The sequence below is a fragment of the Seriola dumerili genome, unplaced genomic scaffold (assembly GCF_002260705.1).
Source record: "Seriola dumerili isolate Sdu_G_001 unplaced genomic scaffold, Sdu_1.0 BDQW01000138.1, whole genome shotgun sequence".
Taxonomy (NCBI): Eukaryota; Metazoa; Chordata; class Actinopteri; order Carangiformes; family Carangidae; genus Seriola; species Seriola dumerili.
In genome coordinates this window covers 13,928,031-13,945,247 of record NW_019174393.1, presented here as the reverse complement: position 1 = coordinate 13,945,247, position 17,217 = coordinate 13,928,031, and the positions used below count along the sequence as shown (strand labels likewise).

Genomic DNA, 17,217 nt, shown 5'->3' with positions numbered 1-17,217 from the left:
AATAAGTTTTAATTCAATTTAATTTGCAGATAAGATATTTAAAGTTATTTTAGATTAGTTGGTAGATAACTTTCATTTCCTTTTAGTTTGTAGAGTGTGTAGTGTGTGTAGTCTTCGATTTCTTCTTAAGTTGTAGATAAGTTTTAACTTTTTCATTTCCTATTAGTTTTGGCTACTTTATTCCTTCTTAGTGTGTAGACATATAATGTAAGTCTTTCAGGTTTTTTAATATTGTCTACACAAATTTAAAGAAAAAAAGTAATGGTAAGTTTTCCCAAGGAGTCTTTTTCTTTTTCTCTTTTCTAACTTTCCTTTTCTTCACAGTTTCCTCAAAATAAAAACAAAAAAATTATCCAAAAACTCACAACAAAATAACCTGAATGTGTGGATGGTACATTTGTCTACAAGTTGTCACAACTTCATGACAGGGGTAAAGGGCTTCAGGAGGGTCTACTAACAATGATCCACCAAACAGGTTTTTGCTACAGTTCATATGTTGGCGTAATGACAGACTACTTTGGTAAATCTCCCATTTCGCACTAAGTGGATTTTCTTAATGAATGTCAAATTTTATCTGATGAGCAAGTTAAAACATTTATTAGGTGTGTTATGTCAATCTCATGAATTGAACTGAACAAAATAACATTGATGTACAATAATACCATAACAGTCTTTTATACTATATTTTTCAATTTTATGGCTCTGCCAACAGAGCAACCCGCCTGCTGGGAACTGTGCTGGTCATTGTTATGACATTAAGATGACAGTCAGCACATATTCTAATTCAATTTTTTTTCCATCTAATTGTCCTACTGTAATGGCAAAATAACCAATTTAAGCACCATTCATGGAGACAATACCCAAAATTTTACATCAGCCATTTGCTTAAATAGATCCCACAGCCAGAGGGCACTCTTGACTGGTTGATGTGCTTTAAGTTTGCTCTGATACCTAGACATCTGGACCGATGTGTTCCAGGTAAGCCTCTGGATGGAAAGAATGCCCATGTTGTGGTTGGTGTAGTAATGCCAGTAGTAGTAGTATAACCTCTGTCACTGACCGCTGAGGACTGTGACTCCATCACTACAGACAACTTCAACTGAACCAGGAAGAAAAACTGGTAATTGGATATTTGATTGACTCGTAAACTGAATGCGGGAGTAAGAGTACAGGTACATATCAAATGGAACAAAGAAATGCTACTGGTTTGATATTAGTTGCAATATTTGACATCTGCAGCTGAAATAATGACATTTACCGGGAAGGGTTTCAAATTAAGATGCAGTGTAAGATTATTGTGACACCGAAGCAGCATAGTGAACCTATTATATCCTGGCTTCAATATAACACCTTTATTTATCAGAATAAATTTATATTTTATATATGAATTTATATATAAAATTATATTTATGAAGAACTCAGTATATCATTTTCTAAACCTTAGAGTTGGGTTCTCACAGGAGGGGGTTGTTTGATGTGCAATGAGAACTGTGCAAGATTTCTGAGATATTCATATCAACTATCAATTTATATTTTATATATGTTTCCTATATAAAAAAACAAAAAACAAAAAGTGAAACAATATGAAAACCTATATACTGGTCAAAGCTGCAAGAGCTCAAAAGATTAACTATTTGTTGTGTAATTTTTACCTTTCTTGTGTTTATCGCTTCTTGTAAAAAATACAAATATGTTTACAAAATTATTTTAAACAAACAAAGAAAAGGAGTTAAATTATTGGAGAAACAATGACATCACTGTTTTAAAACATCTGTACAGTTTTGCAAAATTTTGTTTTGATTTCTATTTAATAGTGCATAGATACATGGTCATGTACATTCGTTCTTCAAGAAATTTAACCATGTATTTACAAATATATATATGTACACTGTAATACAAAATACATTTCACAATGTGGTTCAGTCAGTTCCTCTGCGCTTCTACAGGTTATTACAGATCAGGTGTAAGTCTGCTTCTTTATTATTAGCTGTAACTTCTTGGCAATGGTCATGATCCAAACACCAATGAAATGCCTAGTAACTTTTCTGGAAGAAAACCTGTGATATCAACATACATACAATATTTGAGATTAAAAACACTGACATTAAGATGCGACTTGTGTCTAAAAAACACAAAGCACATTCTGTAACAGCCACATTATTATCACTTTCTGGCACTTATTGCAGATGGATCTTCCATTTCCCTTATGAGGCAAGCATATTTTATTTATGTAAGGGCAACCGTCGGGGGTTTGTCATTTCTGCAGAGTAATGTGTAGTAAATATTATTGACACTTTGACTCAGTGTTCACGCTGCCCGTTTTAATTTCAGAAAGATAATCTGAATCTGTGTCTCTGTGTAATTACTTTTCTGGTTCATAATACCTCTGCTTCATGGCTCGATATTTCCTGAGGAAATAGAGGGCCTCCAGTTCCTTGATGACAAACTCGCCTCGGGCCACCAGCTTCTTGACCTTCTCGGGGTCTGTCACGTCTTTGTTCTTCATGAAGGCTGACTTCAGGCGATCTCTGAAATACGCTGATCCCTGGGGGTACTCTCGGCCAAGATACAGCAGCTTAAGGAGAAGGACAACCACACTGTTACACATTATCAGCACAAGATACAGCAGACCCTCGAGTCTAGAAGTGCGTGTCACTGACTGATTCACTTACCGTTTTGTAAAGTCTGATAACCTCACCCTTTAAAGGGTTGGCCATGTCAGGAACGAGGTGTCCTTTCACGTTCCTGAAACGAGAGGAAATGTAATACAGAAACAAGAATCGTGGTGATCGTGAGTGAAAGAAGCCAGACAGCCAGGCTAACAATAGAATTAGCCAGCTAGCTAGCTAGTTAGATAGTTAGCATTTACCTCATACTACATCCCTCAAACTCTACAAACAACTGTATTAAACAATGCATTAATATTTACACGCGTTATTTTGCTGGGTCGGTTTCCTCAAGCTGTACTGAAAACGTGTCCTTTTCACTTTGTCCTTCCTTTACCTACAGTGTACATTTCAGTTGTACACTCAGTCGTATGTCGTTTCGTCTTATGTCGTAAATAAAAACAGAAGACCACGCATGCGTACATGTTTCCATGGTTACTGGACGCTAGATTTTCATAGCTTCAGTATGGTGAGTTTTTAACAGTTTCTTTCAAATAAATTGCCCCTTTTTTGGCCTTAAACCAATAGTTTAAGAGGCAGGGTTTAATGCTGACTATAGGTGATAGTTACATATATATATATATATATATATATACATATTGAAGGTACGGCTAAAGTTAAATAAAGTAATTTATATGACAGTGAGAACAAGGCTGCAGTTAGCTGTACTGGTTAGCAGGCGAGTTAGCAAGAAATACCTTTAATTTTAAATTCTCTGTCTTTTCTTCATTTTCATTCTAACATTACCCTGTATCCTGTGCCTTGAATTTATGACTTAAAGCATGTTATTCTTTAACTCTTTCTCCATGTTTTCTCCTGTGAATGATAGCCGCCCAAGAAAGAAAAGGTATGAGCAAAAGGCAGTCACCACATTCTCTCTTTTATAACTAAATCAATCAAATCAGTTCTGTAGTCAAAGATGCAGAGTACACAATCCCCTTTTCCCTAACAATCTACCCATTTCCAAGTAAGTATGGATAGGCCAGTGAGCTGCCCTGTTAAACACTCATTTATAATGTTTTGCTGGTTTGAAGTCATCCAAAAAGGGACGTAAACCATCCAAGGCCCAGAAGGCGAAGCAACAGCAAGAGGAGGAGGAAAGGAGGCTGCAAGAGGAAGGTAAATCCCTGTCCCTTTAACTGGGGCAAAATGATAAAATACAGGTATTTGTTGTAAGCACTTGTAAACATCCGCTGTACAGTGTGTGGCATGAAATTCAACAGTAAGATGATGAAAAGCAATCTGTTTAATCTATTTTTGAGGTTTTACCAGTCACTGTTTAGGAATAAAAAGAGATTCCTACAGTTTTAGGATATGTGCTGAGGTACTCTGTACATCCTTTATGTTTTTGCTTTACAGAGGAAGCTCGGCTACAGGCAGAGAGAGAGGAACTGGAAAAGTTGGAAAGAGAGAGAAAGGAGAAGGAGCTGGAAAAGCTAGAATTAAAGGTAAGATGTCCCTGTGGAATATAATGCCATGTTAGTCATGTTCAGTGATACATTAAGCTATAGAGTGTGGAACATCTGATTCTTTTTCATTTTGAGAATAAATTTTGTTTCAAACAAGCCCTGTTTGCTATCTATCTATCTATTGAAGATAAGTCCTGTAATTTCCTCAGGAAACACACAGTCGTTCACTGTTGTCTTGAGTGGTCATACTTTTGTTGCAGTGTTCAATGATGTATTTGTCAACAGGACAGAGAGCGCAGAGAGGATGAGCTGAATGAACTACGCCATCTACTGGAGAATAATCATACTGCAGTAACCAAATGGAAAACTGATGCTATGGAGAAAGCCAAGGTGTGTGTTTTTTGTCTGTGAGTTATTTAGTTAGAGGGTAGAAAAATAAGACTTTAAAGTGGATACACAAACAACAACACCACCAAAAATGATCTTAACAGATTTCTCATGGCTGATAATAAATATACAGTATATTTTTTGTGTGCAGTGGGAGAAGTATATGCATTGTGATGGTACCCCTGACCCAGCAGTACAGCGGGATATTAACACATATATCAGCTTATGGAGAGATGACCCAGAGGTCAACATCACATCTGTGCTCAAGCAATGTAACCTCGCTCTACAGGTCTGTATTTTATGTTTAGATGTGTGTGTGTGGCTTGAAATTACTTGATTAGTCAAAGGACAAAAATAGAGAGGTAAACACTTTACCATTGTTCCTTACACTAAAAACAAGACCATTTGAGAACATGCCGATATAGTCCTTCCATAGAAAGTATAATTAAAACTAGGGTATCAAGAGGGAAGCTGAGTCCTAGAAATGTATTATTTGCTGCATTCTAATGTTACCAAATCGGAAAGCATGCACATTTTCACCCTTATAGCTGGTTGAGGAGCTGGAGGGTCTGCTCAGAGACGTTACAGATCCACAACAGGGCCAGAAGTACCAGGAGGCACTCATAAATTTGCAAGAGCTGATCCACTCTAAACACCACCGCACTTCTGAGGAGATTCTCAAGGTACAAAATTATAATTGCCATTGTGCAGTACTTCTACACTACACTACTACAGTGTAAGGAAGTGGTATGTAAACATTGGTGATTTATCATGATGTCTGTGGATTCCCTATTTTGCAAGATATGAAGCAATATTGCAAACCCCTTTTGTTGTTTATGTTGTGTGTCTCCCTGGTTACAGAGGGCCAGTGAGAGCATTGACACCGAAACAGGCAACATGCAGACTGTGGTAAAAGATGACAACATTACACTATGTCTGTGGGCCAACCTCAAAAAGGATCCAAGGTCTGTGTGTGGTAGAAGCTACTACAAACATATTGTATAGGTTATATGTTACAGTAAAAGAAAAGTCTGTAGATTGAACATCTGTTTCTAACTGTACCATTCAGGTTTAAAGGATTAAACTTTGAAGAGGTCAGCCTGGGCTTTCAGCTTCCCAAGCAGTTGGCTGTGAGCGATATTGCTGTACGGATTCTCCACACACACTACGACCACCTGTCTCTGCTTGCCAGGATGGCTCACCTGAAAATACCCACACCTAGCTCCAGGTGTGATATTACTGCCAACACTACAATTACTATGATTTTCTTCACAGTAATAATAATGCTGGTAATACTAACCTTGTCTTTCCCCATCTGTTCGGTCCCAGGTCTCTTGCAGGGGGTGACGAAGTTCCCGCAGACATAGATCTACCTGAGCAGGGGGAGACAAAAGAAGATGAGGAGGTGAAGAATGACAAGGAGACTCAACAGCAAAGAGTGGATGAGGAGGTGCAGTCCATCCGAGGGTTAGAAGGGAGGAAGATAAAACAAAAGATAGAGCGACTGGGCTGGGTTTTTACATTCAATGTGATGTTTTCATTCTTATTGTGTATGTTTCTCACAGAGTGCAGCCAGTCTCCAGCCTGCAGAATGCCAAGAGAGTCAGATACAGACACAGATGGAGGCACTCGGTGGTAAGATGCCCAATCTAACACTTCCTGACGTAAAGACAGCCACACCACACAGAATCTAAACCTGCTGTCTCTCAAACTGGTTGACAGAGTTTCTGATACATAAAATAACACTATTTAACAACTGAATCTACTAATTACTAATGTTTTTAAATCCTGATTAAGGGTTGTTTACATCAATCATTTTAGTAAACATAGGAGTAAATGAAGTTTAGAAAGACAAACATTCTTATTCTTTTTTGGATGATTCTGTTTTCGCTCCCCCAGCTGAGGGGGACTTAAGGTCTCACTCAGTGCAGTTCACAATGATGGACGGTGATGAGCATGCCCAGGTCGTGGACCTGATGCAGTATACACCTCTGGGTGGGGTCTTCTACTATGATGTGTTCTGTCTCCCACCACAAGCGCACCAGGTCATCGGCTGGGAAATTAGACAGGTGAATAGAAAAGAGTTTCCATACCTGCTTTCACCAGGCTCGGCTGTTGACCCCTAAAGTTGACCCCACTTTTCTATTTTTCTCTCATACCACACTCCTCATAGGTGTTGGACACAGGGCTACAAGTGTTTCCCTACCCCACAGAGAGGTCCAACTTGTATGACAAGGAGGCTCTCACCTGCCCCCCTGTCGGAGTGTCTATGACACTCCCTGACTCTATTGTCTTCTTGGAAACTCCCCAAGTGGCTCGCTGGGATGCTGCAGGTAAGACACACAGGAACACACACCGTGTAACACTGTCAAACATAGAAAAGCAATTGTAGATGAAATTGGAAATTGCACATCAGGTGCTGTCACTGACATGACAGTTGGTCTCTCATCCAGGTAAGCAGTGGAGGATGGACGGTATCACTGATGTGTCCTATGAGGAGGAAGAGGCCAAGATTTCCTTCAAGATGGAATCTTTCCAAGCTTTTGTGCTGATGCAGGAAACTTACGCCAACCTTCCCTTCCAGAACTGGGAACTCAGGCCACTGGGCCAAGACTCTGCTGTTTTCACTGTCAACGGAGCGCTCTTTGATTTCAGTATCATGATCCAGGTAGGAGACAGGAAACTACTGTACACACATCAGCATTTCTCCTAATTTAAGAATAAAGTTTGTGTTATGTTTAATTACAGGGTGACCAGTGCATGTTGCAGTCAGAGCAGGAGAAAGGACCCTCTCAACTCCTAGGAAAGTGGATGAGTGGCCCCGCCCTACAGAAAGCCATGGTCAACGTGGGGATCAACGTCTTTGTGAATGAGTACACTGACAAATATGTCAGCACCTGTGGCAAGGTCTGCATCTTCTACCTTTTGGCTTTCAGAATAAAAAAACTACAGTGCTGTTTAGAATGGACAAAACAGTGTTGCAAGTGTCTGGAGTGAATCTACATATCAGTATAAAGTGATAGAAAGTGATGTTATCCTGTCCTTCCAAGTATAATTTTAAAGATTGAGACATTGTTTAGGCTGGCAACACACAAAGCCATTTATGCTTCCAACTTATGTTACACAACATTTGGAGCAGTTATTTTAATGGCTTAGTTCAAAGAAAGAAGACTAAAAGTATACAGCTATGCTAGCAGCTCTGTGGGGCTGTTCTCAGGCACATTACTACTTTAACTAAATGCTAACATCACTATGCTAACATACTAACAATGATTGACATGTTGATGTTTAGCAAGCATGCATCTTAGTAAAGCATGTTAGCATGCTAACACGCTCTAATTGTCACAAAACTAAGTAAGGCTGAGGTTGATGCAAATGTCATTAGTTTTGCATGTTTTTGGTGACAAATCAGAGGATTGGGCATATTAAAATATTAGCCCGATGATGGCACTAGCTGAAAAATTAAGGGGTTTGTCAAAGTTACTATAATTCATACTGAGTGGGATGTGAATTTCATGCCAACCTGTCCAATAGTTATTGAGATATTTCACTAAAAATATCAACTTCTTGGTGGTGATGGATGAAATGTCAGATCACCAAAGTCATTACAATTTATCTCTGTGGACCATGAATGTTAGCACAAAATTAATAGAAATCCATCCAGTGGTTGTTTAGACATGTCAGTCTCGACCAAATTGGTGGACCGACCAATTTACATCACCAGCCACATAATTAAAATACTACTTAAATAATGTACACACCATTAGAGCTGAGACAATTACTTGATTAATCAGTAACTTGATAAAAGTAATCAGTTGCAGTCCTACACTGTAAGGGACCATTATACAGAATGAGGAGCTTACTTATTTTTTGGATTTAGCTTTGCTGATAATACTTTAGATGCAAGTAGATTACAAGATTAGCTACATTTTCCTCGATTATAAAATGTGCCGAGTTGTTTCTCTCCTCTTCAGGACCCACTTACAGAACATGCTGCCTACGAACAGATGGCCCTCTTCGCCTCTGCCTGTGCTTTCTCATGGAGCAAGTGGAATGCCAAATGTGGAGCTGAGCATCTGGTCATGCAGGTATTCTTACTCACACATAGATACGGGTGTTGGACAGAGGAGGGAGTATACAGTCCGTGTATGGAGTCAAAAGCCACATGCAGAGGTCCATCCCATTCACTTCTGCACTGGCAAATGACAAATAATTAGGTGTTGACAATGCAGTGACAAGGACTGCACCACAGCTGGGAGTTTACTGTGCCAGCTGGGTGCAACTAACACAAACAGATTTGACATGTACACATCTACAGGCAAAGCAAGGCAGAGATAAATTGCCTTTTCAGAATGAGGAAGGAGGAAGCTTTAAAGTGCCACGACTGAGTGCTGTCAAGCAGGGAGCACCTGTTTCTCACTAGAAGACAGTGAAGTTACTGGTCATGGTTAAATGAACAGACCCAAAATCAAAACACCAAATGTAATTTTAAGGTTCTCTTCTTTCTGTTTGCACTTATTGTTCTCCCCTTTCCACCACTAGGTGTGTGAGCACCAAGGCCCCGCTCCTGTGCTTAGGAACTCCTGGAGTCTCTACCTGCTCGGTGCTCAGAGGAGTCAGAAGCTACAAATTACAGAGAAGAGTGAGGCTTTCTCTCCAGACCTTTATCCTGGCAGTGAGTTTCACTCCACCTTCATCCACATGCTCCAGGACAACATGAGCACAGAAGGCATAGCTAGGACTAGGGAATCCAATTATCTGTTCATTGATACAGTACAGAGTCTGCTCTGTGCCACCAGACCCCTGATGTATTCTTAAACCTGTGTGAAATTAACTTGGTTGCAGTTTTTTGAAAACCCACTCATTAAATATATTTTAAACACCTGAATTTGAAATGTATGTTTGGATGCACATAAGAACACACGTCTTCTATTGTAGAATTGGCTACTTTATTTGTGCAAAGTTTCACGCATCTTCTTTGGAACATACAAAAGTGTATGAAGTTGAAAACGGTGACCATCACAGCAAGAACTTAGAGGAACATTTAAAAAAAAAAAACCCTTTGGTGTTAAGACTGTAACAATGTAGAATTATAACTTAACAAAAAATAAACATATTCACATCTCCCCACACAAAACTAACAAACTCATAAATATAGATTTCAAAAACACTTAAAAAAAACAAAACACTTTGAATCAAAGTTTTATTACCAGTGTTTAGAGACTAAAAAGAAAGGAATGAAAGGAATGGAAAATTCCATTTAAAAAGGCTGGCAGTCCCGTGTGTCCTCAAGTGCATGAAATGTGTTTAAAAAGCCACGTGGCAATCAGCCATTATCCATGATGTTTGTCAATGGAAAACTGCACTGTGGCCCATTGTACGACTTGGTAGAACAGTTCTATCATTCTGATTAAGCTGTGACATGATTGGTCAGCTTTGTGTCAGCTCTGATGACTGAAAAAAAGTGATTTGACATATTGTGTTGGGTCCAGGTGGACAGTTGCCAGCAGCACTGATAGTAAAACTGCATCATAATGTGTTAAAAGATTTTGAGCAGCCCACTGTGAAGAACATTGGTTGCCACCCCCTGTAACTGCTTCTTCTCTTAAAACACAGACACACGCATTCACACACACAGACTAACTAATTTAGCAAACGTGATGTGATGTATAAAATCCTCTATAGGGTTAACTATCCCCTGAGGACTGGCCAGTGCTGTCAAAGTCTTTTTTTAGGAATCTTCAGGCACCAATAAACATCCAAATGGCCTCCACCCAGGAGTGGTGCGCCGTCCTTTCCTCATCACCACCCCAGTGCACAGACAATTTCTGCAGAAGGCTGATGGACAATAACACCATCCATCCCAGGTCACAGGAGCTAGACAGGGGGCTGCCCGTTGTGCCGGAGCCCTGCGTAGGGCCACAGCAGCTGCTGGATGGTCATCCAAGAGTCCCCTGTCCCCACAGGGGCAGCATCCACTGCTGGCTGCATCACCAGGCTGGCCAGCAGTGCCAGGAGACCTGCAGGGTATGACAAAGAACTGCATATAACCATCCCATATGTTGACTTAAAAAAACATCTATGCAGGTGCTCGGCTTAGATGTTGAATGAGCAGGTATGTTATTTTTAATCAGACTTTTAGGCCTGTAACACCTTCAGAAAATTATTTTTACCAAAACAAAGATGAAATCAAACTCAAACATGCAAGCATGTATGAAAAATTGTGGAAAAAAGTTTTATTTGTGCTGCTGTCAAATCCAAGTTTGGAATTATCTGTAAGATTGAAAAAACAAAAACAAACATGTACCTCAAAAAGACCACTACTGACAAACTGAGTTTACCTGCCAGCACCACCACCATGGCCAACCAAAGCCAGAGCCCCCTGCCACCTCTGGCTACAGCTGCTGCTGCGGCTGCTCGGGAGGACGTCAGACTATGGGACAGAGACTGGGCCATTCCTGGGTCTGTAGACGTAGGGCTGGAGGAAGGGCTAGGACTGGAGGAGGGCAAGGGAAAACAATAAAAAGTTAGATAGAAAATGATACATGACAGTTGGATGGACACAGAGGGAAAAAAAGATAAATGGTATCAGATAAAGCAAGAGAGTGAATAAGTTACCAAAAATGACACACCGGGATGGGAGTAAGTCGCCACAGAACTGTCTTGACAAATGGCACTTTCTGGTCAAATCTGTGGTTCCTTTTTGGTAACTTATGCAGTGAATGGCAGAGTGAATTAGCTTGGTGCAGTTTAAAGTTGGCTTTCATGAAGCACATTTTACCACCCGTCTCAAAGTGTGGTAATGCAAAAACATTCACACCATCAGCATAATGAAAAAAGCTGTCAGTAGCACAGTTACTGGCATAGAGGTAGATGTGAGCAACGACTGATTAGGCAAAGGCAGCAGACAGTTTTTGGCCTTGAATATGTCAACAGTAGGAGTGCTGCTCCAAAACACTTTACAGTCATTATGAGAGTCAGTGTAATGTTGTAAGTGTCTTCTGATTGGCACTCCTATTTGATACATACAGGCTTTTGCATGCATTTATTGTTTTTTGGACAGAGAATTCACAAGCACTTCCAACTTTGGATTCTCCTCCCTACACACTTACAGCATAACAAACAGTTCATCCTGACTCCTGAGCGATGTGCAGGGAGGAAAAGAGGAAAGGAAAATTCAAGACAACACATGATCTGCTTGCATGAAATACTCAGTTGCCCCACATGAATAAAATAGTCCAAGTGAAGCAGTTTGCATTTAAAAGTGGCTGAAAATGTTAGTAAATGATGAAGAGACTAAGCCCGGTAACATCTTTACCGGACTTAGTTTGTTATCAGTTAGACGCTTTGCACAGTGCAGAACTTGAGATCCATGCATGACATCACAAAGCTTTCATTATAATTTGACAGGTTGACATACACTGATCTCAAGTCAGTTAACAGCTGAAGGAAAGGTTCATTTCTGGCCCTTACAGTAAAAATGCTCTGTAAGCATGATTAAAAGCTGATGAGCCCCTGGATCAAAGAAGAAGCTAGTCCAGGACAGACCCAAAGAGTTTCATCACTTAGGAGGTTCCATATGCTCACCCAACTTTAACAGGCAAGTATGATTTGCTGCTCGCTGTTACAGGTTAATTTGGAGTAATACTTCGGCTTCTTCTTTCTTGCTTGATCTACTTCTGTGAAGCACTGAATTTCTTCACCATAAATAACATTCATTTAGTTACATTAAACTGTAGAGATACTGAGCAGTTAGCATTGTGATAGCCACAATGGCTGAACAGGAAAAAGGACACCACCTACAGTGTCCAAGTTTGACAGAAAATTCAAATCTGTCACTGATGTCAAGATGTCACAGGTGTGTGATCCCTGCAGTGCAGTGTAAAAACACAATGTTGAAATGACTTGAACATCAAAGAGTGAGATAAAATGACAAAATATCTAATACTATAAAAAAATTCAGTTTGCAGCTACTGGAACCTCAGTGCAGCTAAATGGTGAACTCTCCCCCTATGCAGCTAGCCTCTTAGCTTTGCTGGCAGAAAGTGGTGCTGCAGTAGGCTAGTAGTGGGTATTTGGTTGGACTAACGTCTTAAGGGGCAGAATGAGGGAGGTGAGTTTGTTGCCCAGCTCACTGAGGCTGGACCTCCTCCTCTCTGCCACCGGCTCCTCCTTCTGCTCGTCCCCCGACTGGCAGTCGGTGTTGTCGCAGGCCGTCCTGTGGGCACGCGTGGGTCAGGCATTCACAAACACTGTTCACTTGCACATTCAAATACAAGCATGGCTACATGACCAAACCCTCTTTGTATGTGCACATGCCATGCACACGTGTACATTTCATGCATACGCAGACAACACAAGCAGGCAGAGGTAGACACCCTGAAAGATTCCCTGATTTACATTCAGCTGTCGTACACAAAGTTTTTTAGAGATCCCTGATAAAAATCACGTTTGAAATCATCTTCTACAATATAACAATGCATGCCCAGCAATACAAATTACTGGCAGAAAGTGGTGCTTCAGTAGGCTAGCAGTGGCTATTTGGTTGGACTGATGTCTAAAGAGGCAGAATGAGGGAGGTGAGTTTGTTGCCCAGCTCACTGAGGCTGGACCTCCTCCTCTCTGCCACCGGCTCCTCCTGCTGGTGGCAGAGAGGAGCAGCTTCACAACCTTTCAGATATGTGGAGAGCGTTGCTCGATTCATTTCATTTAAGCTTCAATTTTAGCTCAAACAAATTTATTCTACTTTCATTGTCCAAACATGAAAGCATATGGTGCCATTAAAAAAGTCCACAACGTCTCTTACTTTACATTTCACACAGACACCAAAGAAAAATGTGCTAGAGGATTTGACCAGATGCATTAAAGATGGCTGGCGTGTGGTTTGATGTCATCATTGCTTTTCCCTGGTCTCAAAAGACAACACTATCTTTCTTTACATCACTACTGCCAATGTCCACATAGTCACTTGGCATCGTAAGAGATATCAGGCCTACTTTTGTGGTTTTGGTCTTTGTTTCAGCTTGTATTTATTTTCTTATCTGTGCTTCATCATATTACACTGTTATAGTCAATCGTCTCACTCACAAAAAATCCAGTCATCTCTTCTCAGCAGAGCTTCTTTCACAGTTTCAAGCAAAAATGATTCCACATAACACTGCGAAGTTATTAGGAGAAATGTGAACTAACATGAACTATAACGCTAAAACTTCCCAGTATTATCCATCATCAGAAGTTCAGTCATGATGTCACACCACAAAGCTGCCATCTTTATGCATCTGTGTCCACTGTGAAAAAGTTTGTGTGACGCAGGCAACGTGGCATCCTTTTCCATGGAATTTCTTACCCCTTCATCATGAGAGAGGGCTCTTCAGTGTCAACCCAGGCCGCAGAGCTAACAAAGCGTTTTAGTGGAGGGCGTGCCGTGCTCTTCCCTGCCACAGTCCTGGAAACCACCATTATCACAACGGTGCATAACAATATATACAACAACCCTCATGTCATGGTACAGGGAGCCTCTGCGGCTTGAATAAAACATGCAACAACAGGCATTAGCTTCCCACACACCAGAAACAATGCCGGTGTCTTTAAAAAGTAAAGGTCGTTTCATTTCTTGCTTTATTGTGACCACACTCCCGTTCACATACAGACTAAATCTTGTTTGACTACTTGACATATTATGATGTAAGAGCAAATGTAACAAACATACAAATACCTACCATGGGGATCGCCTGGTCAGTCTCTCCGTTTCAGCCTCTGAGCCGTCTTGTGTTTTGGGCTGTGTTGGGAAATCAGACAGTTTGAGTCACGATCATGTCAACAAAAATGCTCCTTTGCACAATTTAAACCAAAACATTTTTGACTGTCATGCTTAACTAACTAAAATCTCTATGTAAATCCGTCCTACAGTTTACATGTTGAGGCTCACTGGTTTGAGACTTTAAATTTGTAGTTTAACCACAATCTGACAATTTCTTGTTTCCATGCACTGCATTACACTATGCTGCATTTTGTTTAGCACTGAATTCATAAGAAAACAGAAAATGTAGCATCAAACTGTGACAAAAACACTGCCTTCTACACAGTTTGAGACAAAATAATAATAAAGGGAGCAATTAATATGTTTATAAAGATATGCTTCCAAGTTTCCATTACTCTTTGGAGCAACTGGCAAGTAGAATGCAACTAGCAGTGAAGCATGATTAGATTAAACATCATGTTAAAATTTTAAAGTAGCAGTTGTGAAACCTTCACAGGACTTTGGAAATTTTAAGTAAAGTGAAAAAAAAATGAAAAGGCTGTCTGTCAATTAACATATGGGAAACCTCAGGACTGGATCAGTAAGGTATTGTCATGGTTGCAATGTGATGTGATGGCAGTGTCACCCTCACCATATCAAAGTGCATGTTGCCTGCACCAGAGCGAGGGATAGCTGCTATGCTGACCCGCCGGGCTGATGACTGTGATCCATGGGGAAAAAAAATTTTAAAAATCAGAAAAACACCTCATCAATGGACAAGCACATAATTAACACATGGAGAAAACCTGAGTAATGCAGCTCACCTTGTAGTACTGTGACGATGACTGCTTCTTGCCACGGAAGTCATCTGGAGAGAGGAACACTGTTTACATGGTATATGGTTTGTGTGTAAAAAATATATCACATACAGTATGTAGACATATACCCTGTTTGTATATACAGCAAAGACATGCATATAGTAGAGTTAGGTGATATAGGTTTATTAGTCTTGTGATGCAATATTTTATTTTACTGGTTATCAGTCTATCGTTAATGGAGGTACCACTTTTAATAATCTAAATTATAATCCATTTGAAGGCCTAATGATTATTTAGTATTTAGCATAACAATGGTCAATTTGAAGAGATTGAATATCAGCAAAAAATAACAGCTAATTGTAAAACACATACTGCACTGTATGTTGCACCTCGACAGACAGTATGTGTCTTTGTGTGCAGCACTTCCAACCTCTTTCACTGTGTGATCCAAACGACCTCTCATTCTGCATGAGTGTCTCTCTCAGTTCCAGCAGCTCAGCGTGCTCCTTGGTGTACATCCTCCTCAGGTTCTCCACGTGCTGGATCATCACCTCCACAGCCTTACCAATACGGCTCTCCTGACATCCACATACACAAAAATCCATTGAATCATCAGAATCAAACTAAACTCAGTCGCAAGACATTACAGTTTGTTCTGTTGTTGTCACAGCCAGGGATAAAAATACTTTCATCACACAGCAGGAGCTCATGTTGGTTCTCTTATGCCCACCTGGTGAATAGCTCCAAGCATCTCAGAGCGACTGGACACCCTGGTCATGGACTGGGTGAGGATATCTAAGTTCTTCTGGAGCCTCTGGATGATCTCCATGGACTGGTTGTCATCCTCACATAGAGGAGTCAAAGCCTGGGAGGAAGGTTAGGTCGAGGGAAAAATTATAGAGACATATAGAAAGAGAGAGCTCAAGAGAGAGTGAATGACTGAACCTGACACAGAAATGATTCTACTCATATTCACCATCTCAAACATATTCAGTTACACTTATGGCTTAATTCAGTCTTATTTCTATCTTTGGCAGTGGACAAGTACAGAAACTTGTTCAAACATGAGTTTCACCAAATGAAGCCAAACAAATCGAGCCAAAACATGCTGTGATGTTTTTCAGCATTTAGACAAAGATTCAAAATTGGAATGGTTTGCAGAACAAATTATAGAGCTGCACTACAAATATTCAGTGTGTAATCATCAACAAGTGAAGAATCCACACCCTTAACACTGAGAATGTAAATACAACTACACCTGACAAAATAAACTTTTGCTGACAAATGTTGGAGCAGAACTTAAATGCTCCATCCACAGAAAGCAGGACAATCACAGACATATGTACACTGACCTGCAGTAAACCCTGGCAGCTGGACACCTCCCTGCGGACGTTCTCTTCAGCCAGGTCACGTGATCTCTCTTCCAGTCGGAGTCTCTTTTCCAGGGTGAACATGTCGCACTTGAAGCCCAGTGCCAGACGCTGAAACTCTGCCTGAAAACATGACAAAGATACTTGAGTTTTGAACATTTTAGATTGGAGCTAATTGCTGGACAATCTGTGAATGTGACAGTATATTCTGCCAGACTTAATGGCCATTTGAAAAAGTTCTATGTTTGATTAATATTACCCAGTCAAAGCCAACATTACTGTGCTGCCAGAAAAGTTGCAACTCCCACTCTGCTTTGAAGTTATATTTCTGATTTCAAATCAATTTTCAATTATACAAAATCCCAGAAAATTGTGATCTTAACACTGTCCTTGGTAAATCAATGGTTTACATTACTTATTATAAAAGCACAGCTTCAAGATCTAATGGTATACGAACCTCAATCTCCTTGTCAGTAGGTGACAGGCTGCGGATAAAGAGACAATAGTTAGGACTTGTTACATGCACACATGGATAATTATGGATTTGAAAATTACAGTGGGTTATTATGATCATTTGGTGCCTCACCTGTTTCTGTCCTCTTTAAAGCTGTCATTGGTGTCAGAGATCATTGACGTGTCAGCTGTAGAGAGAAATGACATACAGATGAATCATGGCACGACATTACCCGACCAAATGGTGCAATCACCATTTAGACTTTAAATGACTTTCTGTAGAAGCAGTGATTTAAAATTGAAATTCAAATTATTATCAAAAGAAAGGTAGTGAATAATATTTAAATGTGTAGTAATATAGTCTAACATGAACAT

General features: G+C 40.1%; 3 protein-coding genes and 1 long non-coding RNA gene across 5 annotated transcripts in view; 2 read left to right on the top strand and 2 right to left on the bottom strand.

The window, feature by feature from the left end:
* Positions 1 to 1,795: 1,795 nt before the first annotated feature.
* On the bottom strand, positions 1,796 to 3,042 carry etfrf1 (electron transfer flavoprotein regulatory factor 1). Of its 2 annotated transcripts, none has more exons than XM_022749313.1 (3): positions 2,870 to 3,042; positions 2,673 to 2,745; positions 1,796 to 2,575 (listed from the first exon to the last, which is right to left on the bottom strand). In XM_022749313.1, exons 1-3 carry the CDS (start codon positions 2,917 to 2,919, stop codon positions 2,363 to 2,365), a joined length of 336 nt encoding a protein of 111 aa, XP_022605034.1. In that variant the 5' UTR covers positions 2,920 to 3,042; the 3' UTR covers positions 1,796 to 2,362. The 2 variants fall into 2 exon arrangements, with proteins under 2 accessions (XP_022605034.1, XP_022605035.1); XM_022749314.1 differs by having other exon boundaries at positions 2,930 to 3,042.
* Positions 3,043 to 3,081: 39 nt separating this feature from the next.
* Positions 3,082 to 9,296, top strand: casc1 (cancer susceptibility 1). Its single transcript, XM_022749151.1, has 17 exons — positions 3,082 to 3,135; positions 3,496 to 3,513; positions 3,701 to 3,785; positions 4,026 to 4,114; positions 4,361 to 4,465; positions 4,614 to 4,751; positions 5,011 to 5,145; positions 5,324 to 5,427; positions 5,532 to 5,690; positions 5,792 to 5,912; positions 6,028 to 6,097; positions 6,362 to 6,531; positions 6,636 to 6,795; positions 6,916 to 7,130; positions 7,211 to 7,369; positions 8,437 to 8,550; positions 9,005 to 9,296. Exons 1-17 carry the CDS (start codon positions 3,082 to 3,084, stop codon positions 9,278 to 9,280), a joined length of 2,172 nt encoding a protein of 723 aa, XP_022604872.1. The 3' UTR covers positions 9,281 to 9,296.
* LOC111224713 lies at positions 5,637 to 6,090 on the top strand. Its single transcript, XR_002665236.1, has 3 exons — positions 5,637 to 5,690; positions 5,792 to 5,912; positions 6,028 to 6,090. It is a non-coding gene; the product is annotated as an uncharacterized LOC111224713 (long non-coding RNA).
* Positions 9,297 to 9,410: 114 nt separating the features above from the next.
* The window catches only part of lrmp (lymphoid restricted membrane protein), a 31,000-nt gene continuing 23,193 nt past the window's right edge, over positions 9,411 to 17,217 (bottom strand). Inside the window, exons 27-38 of the mRNA XM_022749150.1 lie at positions 16,976 to 17,030; positions 16,847 to 16,874; positions 16,372 to 16,512; positions 15,750 to 15,884; positions 15,450 to 15,597; positions 15,026 to 15,069; positions 14,854 to 14,922; positions 14,182 to 14,240; positions 13,809 to 13,907; positions 12,552 to 12,680; positions 10,804 to 10,958; positions 9,411 to 10,482 (exon numbers count right to left, since the gene is read on the bottom strand). Of these exons, the coding sequence (XP_022604871.1) occupies positions 10,340 to 10,482; positions 10,804 to 10,958; positions 12,552 to 12,680; positions 13,809 to 13,907; positions 14,182 to 14,240; positions 14,854 to 14,922; positions 15,026 to 15,069; positions 15,450 to 15,597; positions 15,750 to 15,884; positions 16,372 to 16,512; positions 16,847 to 16,874; positions 16,976 to 17,030 (1,205 nt within the window). The 3' untranslated portion in view covers positions 9,411 to 10,339. The remainder of the gene's footprint in view (positions 10,483 to 10,803; positions 10,959 to 12,551; positions 12,681 to 13,808; positions 13,908 to 14,181; positions 14,241 to 14,853; positions 14,923 to 15,025; positions 15,070 to 15,449; positions 15,598 to 15,749; positions 15,885 to 16,371; positions 16,513 to 16,846; positions 16,875 to 16,975; positions 17,031 to 17,217) is intronic.